Source organism: Nicotiana tomentosiformis, chromosome 2 (assembly GCF_000390325.3).
Source record: "Nicotiana tomentosiformis chromosome 2, ASM39032v3, whole genome shotgun sequence".
Lineage (NCBI taxonomy): Eukaryota > Viridiplantae > Streptophyta > Magnoliopsida > Solanales > Solanaceae > Nicotiana > Nicotiana tomentosiformis.
The window spans coordinates 191,864,436-191,872,111 of NC_090813.1; the positions used below are offsets into that span (position 1 = coordinate 191,864,436).

The 7,676-nt window shown below is 33.7% G+C and overlaps 1 protein-coding gene across 1 annotated transcript; it reads left to right on the top strand.

Annotated features, from left to right (window-relative positions):
• The first annotated feature begins 2,613 nt into the window (after positions 1 to 2,613).
• LOC104112602 (uncharacterized protein At5g01610-like) lies at positions 2,614 to 3,057 on the top strand. Its single transcript, XM_009622575.2, has one exon. It carries the CDS (start codon positions 2,614 to 2,616, stop codon positions 3,055 to 3,057), a length of 444 nt encoding a protein of 147 aa, XP_009620870.2.
• The last annotated feature ends 4,619 nt before the right edge of the window (positions 3,058 to 7,676 follow it).

Genomic DNA, 7,676 nt, shown 5'->3' on the forward strand with positions numbered 1-7,676 from the left:
TAATACCTTTCAAGAAATTTTTCAAACAACTCAATTCAATCTACCACATCATAAGGAGATTCAAAATCAGTGATGAGTAAAGGCTAAGTCCGAAACTTAAACTAGTAGCTCGTTTACGTAAATTTGGGCAGCATCTCCCCTGTAACTAGGCCCTCCTCCAATACCATATACCAACAACAACAAGAATACAACAATAACAACATGTAAGAATCATTTTCCAACCTTATCTCCATCACAATATATCACAAAATAGCCCACATGCCCTAATCACTTGATACATAAAACGACAACCAAAGTAGTGTCAAACAACTTTAAAAAAATATAACGACGAACGACCAGCCCACGATTCCATCATTATGTGGTGTTTCTTCACACCATTTATCCTCCGAAACTCTATTAAACAGTAGAAAAATATACAGCCCAAAGGCAACACGAAACATCTCACAAAACAGTCTACTATAAGTCAAATAACTCGAACTCACGGCTTCCGATCACCGTCCCGTGAGTTCTAACTATTAGGAAATGAATTTATCAACATTCATTAATATTTAAACACTTAAATACAGAAAGTACATATTTTCTTAACTATGAAGTACCTTTCAAAACTCAAACTACAAAGAAAAAGAGAGGCGATATAGCGATACTTACGTCATAGGAATCGTTTTAATGTTATCGCTTCTTGATTCCGTGCCCGGGATGATCATATTGTTTGAAGCTCTTATAGAGAGCTTAAGAGTAAAGTTAGGGGTGTTATTTGGGAGAGCTCTCTGGAAAATTGCAGAAAGAGACGAGATGGGATATAAATATCCCCTTTTTTTAAAAGTAAAAAAAATGTTACTTGGCACCCTATGATTGGCCCTTCTTCCAACGCTTATACCTTTTTATCCGGGTGTCGTATGAAAGAACGGTTAAGTGCGTTGGAAACTACATTCCAAGACCTTTAATTTGGTATATAATATGTGCCAAAAAGACCTCATATATCACACGAAATATATTTCTCAAAAAGTACTGTTACAGGGCAAATCCTTAGTCGGTATTTCCGTAACTTTAATCCGATTTTTCCCAAACTTCATATTTTCTATCCAAACATCATATATAGCCATATTATGACTTTAAAATTATTTAAATCATGATTAAAAAGTCTCATATTCATTATGTCAACTTAGGACGCACGGGGTTTAACATATATACTATCTTTTGGGTTAAAAAGGGAGTGTGAAAGATAGTGCTTAATCTTGAAAACGAAAAACATTTTTAGCTGCAAAAAACTATTTACATTGATTTTGAAAAACGAAAAAATAGTTATTTGAACATCTTCATTGATTTTGAAAAAATATGACAACTAATAACAGAATCGACATGTAAAAATAATTTTAAATGATTAATTGTGAATTTGTGATCTTAGCAAGTTTCTCCATGTTTAAGAAATGGTCAAACTACATCATAAAACATTTGCTTTTCAAATTTCAACAGGATGGAGTTATTTATTAGACGTTGCACATAATCCCAAAAAAAAAAAACATTATCCTTTGCATTGAGAAACCCAACTTGATACCATATTTTCTTTTTCTTTTTTATATTTTGGAGGGAAAATGATTCTTAAAGCAGGTCTCATATTTTTATGCGATTTACTGTGTCGACCTTTTTGTCATTAACTTTCAAGTTGAGGGCATATCAGACTTATCAGAGAATAACCTAAGCTTGAATACGCTGCTCTCAACTACTCTTATAGATGGTATATATGTATTTTTTCCCTCTTCTTTTTGCTTTTTAAGAAAAAAGATTGTGAATATATATTTTAGAAAATTAGTTAGAAAATATTTTGTGCATAACTGATTGTTCGAGATTTGAGAGGAAGGTTTTGTCCAGATTTCTTACTATCTTCCATACTCCTTTTGTTTCGAGAAGAATGAAGCTCAAGTTTCATCCTCAAGTTCGGTAGAGGACATAGGGACGGATAGCGCTGTTAGTTAGTTTAGGAGTGGAGGTACGAGACAAAAAGGGAAATTTCTCTCGAATAAGTTTCACATGACCTTTGGCTAATAGTTTAGTACAAAAGTATCTGGGATAGAGCTGGAACCGAATGGATGTGTAGATGAAAAGGAAGAGGGTGCTGATCGCTGCATTAAATATTCATAATTCAAGAAAATGATTACTAGAATAAGACAGTAATCAGTATAATTCAAAAAGAATGATATAAGACAAAAAAGGGTTAATTTCCTAAAGCAGAATAATTGAGTGAAAAACAAAAAGAATGATTGAGGAGGAGAGAAGTTGGGCTACAAATACCGTATAAAATACCTTAGTTTGACGGTGAGACCATCGGTTCATGTGTCCCATGATTGAGGCTATAAATAGCAAGTAGCTGGTGAAATAAATGAAGTGCGAACAAACTAGCTAGGACACGATCGCTACAAAATATATATAGATAATTGAGGAAAGGCCCGTAAAGTATTTTATATGCTTTATACTCTTGTCATTTAGTCATGAAGTTGGTACAACAATTGTTTAAAGAATTGTTATACTAGGCAAGAGCATCAATCCACATGTAGCCAACTCATGAACAAAGCATCTATAAACCATATAACTTCTTGTCAAAATTCAAGAAATACAATGTCTTTAGCAACCATTTCTTTTCTTCTCCTCTTGTTTTCTGCTTCTATTTCAGCAAATGAGAAGCCCTCAGCCTATGAAGAGTTGCAGAACTATGACTTCCCAATTGGGATTCTTCCTAAAGGGGTGACAGGCTATGAATTGAACCCGAAAACGGGCGAATTCTCGGCGTATTTCAATGGCTCATGTAGGTTCATGTTGAGTTCATATGAGCTTAATTACAAGCCTGTGATAAAAGGAGTGATATCAAAAGGCATGCTTAGGAAATTGAGTGGTGTTAGTGTTAAGGTTGTATTGGTATGGTTTAACATTGTGGAGGTTAGAAGGAAAGGTGACAATCTACAATTCTCAGTTGGGATTACTTCTGCAAATTTTCCTATTAGGAGCTTTGTGGAATGCCCAAGTTGTGAATGTGGATTGGATTTTATTCATGATCGAAGATGAGAGGAAGTTTAAGCAAAAGCTCCATGTGTCTTCTTCGTAGAGTCTACTTGCAGCGTATGCAAAAATTTATGTAACGGTGTTGCTCCTCTCCTTACAGTCAAGTGGCTTTCACTCCTTCTACTCTAAACTACTGTGTGTGTCAAATTATTGTCACAACTCGTCTTGTAAACGAGCTTTAATTCTGGGGATATGTGATTCTAGAATTATACTTTCTATCCGAAATTGATATCTACTTTGTATTATCTTTTGGGCGATGCCACCATATTATAAAATAAATGTGTATATATTGTTTTTGCCATCATACTAAATATTTGCCTTTTGCTTTTCTAAAAAAACTATTTGCACCATATAGATTTTCTCGCATTATCAAATTAAGTTATCCTACAATAACAAATAATTTCTCAAATCAAACCTAATAAGGTAACCTAAAAAATAAAGTAATAATCTACTATTACCCATTAGATTGAACTTATGGTATAAAATCCGTCCCAATTCAACAAGTCATATGCAATTCCATCAACTTCAATTTTATATAATCCAACTTTTGGCTCTTGTTTCCGGTAAGATCAATTATATACTCAAATATACACCGCAACTCGTTGTATCTTTGGATCTGGTCAGACTTCTGAGGATAACTTCCTGTGAAAATGAATCCATAAGCTTTCATAAGAGAAACAAAACATCACAAACAATTTCCTATGAAATAATCAAAATATAACTCACTTTCTTTACAATTTTATTAGTGCAGGCGAATCTTAGTTACTCTGAGTCTTTTCAAACATAATGGGAACAAATGAGCTTTTTTATTCTAAAACCCGAAATCCTTTGGTCTTGTAAGAGTCTTTTTCTTACCTATTTAAAGCTAACTAAAGAAAAACATGTTAATTTGCCTTTCTCCTTGTTATATCAAAAGGGCGTAAAGCAACTACACAAAATAAAATCACACTCCTAAACATCATACAACAACTTAAGCCTTAATGAAATATTTCAAACATTACAAATGAATAAACTCCAAACAACAACAACAAAAACTCGATATAATCCCACTAGTGGGGTCTGAAGAGGGTAGTGTGTACGCAGACTTTACCCCTACCCTGGGGTAGAGAGGTTGTTTCCGATAGACCCTCGCCTCCCTCCCTCCAAGAACTCCCCACCTTGCTTTTGGGGTGACTCGAACTCACAATCTCTTAGTTGGAAGTGGAGGATGCTCGCCACTACAACAACTCACTCTTGTCACAATTAAGCATATTCAGGCATGTCTGTCATAGAACCAAAATGAGACTACATTACACATCTCTTTTGCTTGTTTTACTTAATCTACCAAATTTAAATTTTTTTACAAAAACTGTAAAATGGAATAACCATTCCATTAAGCATTATGCATCTCACAGTTAATTGCTTCCTGACTTTACCCAAGAACTTCTAGTAACCATTGGTTTTGCTATCCTCTCGTTACAGTGTCTCGTCAAAATTTTATCTCCTTTGGTGAAGCATTGATGATGTAGTTGCAGAACTATGACTTCCCTACTGGCATTCTTCCTAAAGGGGAGATAGGCTATGAATTGAACCCAAAAAATGGGCGAATTCTCGGCATACCTCAATGGCTCATGTAGGTTCATGTTGAGTTCATATGAGCTTAATTACAAGCATGTGATAAAAGGAGTTATATCCAAAGGCAGGCTTAGGAAATTGAGTGGTGTTAACATCGTGGAGGTTAGAAGGAAAGGTGACAATCTACAATCCTCAGTTGGGATTACTTCTGCAAATTTTCCTATTAGGAGCTTTGTGGAATGCCCTAGTTATGAATGTGGATTGGATTTTATTCATGAAGATGTGAGGAAGTTTAGGCAAAAGCTCCATGTGTCTTCTTCGTAGAGTCTACCTGTGGCGTACGCGAAAGTTTTTGCAAACGATGTCAATTTTATTGTCACAACTTGTCTTGTAAACGATCTATTAATCTGGGATATGTGGTTCTAGAACTATACTTTCTATCCAAAATTGATATTTACTTTGTACTATCTTTTGTGCGACGCCACCGTATTATAAATGTGCATATTTTTTTCGCCACTACATTAAATATTTGCGTTTTGGTTTTTTAAAAACTTATTTGCACCATATAGATTTTCTCGCATTATCAAATTAAATTATCCTACAATAACAAATCATTTTTCAAATCAAACCTAATGTTGTAACCTAAAAAACAAAGTAATAACCTATTATTACCCACTAGATTGAATTGATGGTGTAAAAATCCGTCACACTATTATCGTAGCCTGTAAAATAACTAAAAACCTTTTAAGAGTAGATTTCATAAAGAAGGAAGCTAGTATTGTTAGTTACTATGTCGGAAGCTAAAAGCTAGCTGAACTAGGACAAAAGTTAACGTGCATCATCAATTGTCTAATAACAAAAAAAACTAAGCAATTTCTATTATCTTTTATTTTGGCTAACTACATAAGATTTATATATATATATATATATATATATACTAGATAAGTTTTGTCCCGTGCTAACACGGGCCCAATGTTATAAAAGCTTGAACAGTAATTTAATATTACTATCTTTGTTTTGACATGCAATTGTAGAAAAAAGAGATTGAAACATGTAAATAAGTAGTACCAAACCAGATATATATAACATTGCCTATTAACTATTTCATATTATTTACAGGCGTTTAGGGACAACGTTTCTGTTGTACAAAGGTTAATAAAACATCTACTACAATGACTGCAAAACAACGTGCAAAATGGCACATTCTTTACATCCCTCACACTAACCTGTCTAGGTATGTACTATTTGTGTATTGACAGATTGTAATACAACTATAATGCTGTAATTAGTCTCCGTTTTTGCAAGCTATGACAATAATATTGCACCTGTAAAAAAAATTCTTCGCATTAGCCCAACTCAATTCTTGTCACATAATGTAGCCAGAGTGGAGAGCTTGCAGCAAACCACCAATATAAAATTTGATAAAGTAGAGAAGAAAAATATAACGTGTTATGCAGTAAATTGCCATGTAAGTCGGAATTTGTAAAAGGTAAGAAATGGAAATGAAATGTCAAGTTAAAAGCATGTCAAAAGCTGGACAAATAACTTACCAGTGACGTGCGTCTTTTGCCGTTTAAATAAAGATTAAAAAAATATTGTGGAAGATAAAAGATTGATAACAAGCTACTGTACGTTACATTTATACAAAACAGATTCAAGTATTCACCTTGCAGGCTTAGTTTGGATAGCAACAACTTAGAATACGACATCTTAATAAGTTACTACTCTATGTTTTCTTTGATCAGTTAAGAAGTTGCATGTTTTGGTCCTTTTGGAGCATACTTAAAAGAAGCCAGGAGCAGAGATCTCTGGTAAATAGGATGCCCAAATGATCTGAATTAGTGTGTAGGATCCAATAATAATAACAATATCAGTTCGGTATAGTTTCTTCCAGGCCAAAAAAGACAGAAAGATGGGAAGGACTCTAGACAAGAAAATCCTCATCAAGCAACTTCATAGCAGATAGTGAGAAACTGGAAGTTAAATCCCATTATACTCTGAAATTATTTATTTAAAGATAATACATCGATATATTTTTATCTATATTTAATATTCACAAAATTAGTACACGACTCAATGACCATTTTGATTAATATTGAAATAAGTAATAAAAAATAGTAATACAAAATTCGCTTTACTTCAACTGTTAAAAAAAAGTCACTTTATGAAGAGTTTAATCGCTCACCAATTAGTATAAAGTTTTGTTTCGTGTCATGCACACGATTAAGCATTTGACATTCTGACTAAAATAATATATCTGACAAACTCTCTCTAGCTTGCACCTTATTCTCTTCAACTCAACCACTGTTAAATTCAAGAAAACTTGACCTTAACACAATGTACTAAGACTAAAGTTGGGCAAGGGGCGAATAGAAGACAGGGAAAACAATAAAAAGAGAGTGCCAACACCTATTTGTTGCTTTTATAACCAAGTACATGATCATAAAGAAAATCTTTTTTTTTTTCAGTTATAGCAAAAATACATGAGTAACTTCACTATAGTTACCTCTATACTCTATACCGTATTTTGAACAATGCAAATAAATTGAAGATCTAGTCGAGATATTCAAGCTAAGTATTATGGTGGCATGAATCATTAAACTGTGAAACTCATATACTTATTTCAAATGCACGTCATCATAATACCTGACTTCTTGATCTGTCATCCATGAGCTGCCGAATCCTAGTCTCTGGCTGCACAGACCTTTCTTGTTCTTGTCCACCTTTACTTTTAAGACATAATCATAGATGCTAACTTAAGACCTTCTTTACCCCTTGTACACATTTAACATGGAAAAAACTTCTATTCAGCTAATATAGCTGCCAAAAAGACTTAACAACACACAAGGATATCACTGATACAACTAGAATTGTCAAAAATAAAATATTACATGATCACTAAAATACAATTTATGTTGTAACGACCTGGTCATTCGTTCTGAGAGTTATAGCCCTATTTCTCCAGTCTATGCTTATTTATGTATTGTTCATCTGTGTTGAGTTGTATCGAGTTGGTAGGTTTGAGTTCGGAGTAGTTTTGGAGTGAAATGAACACTTAGTCTCTTAGT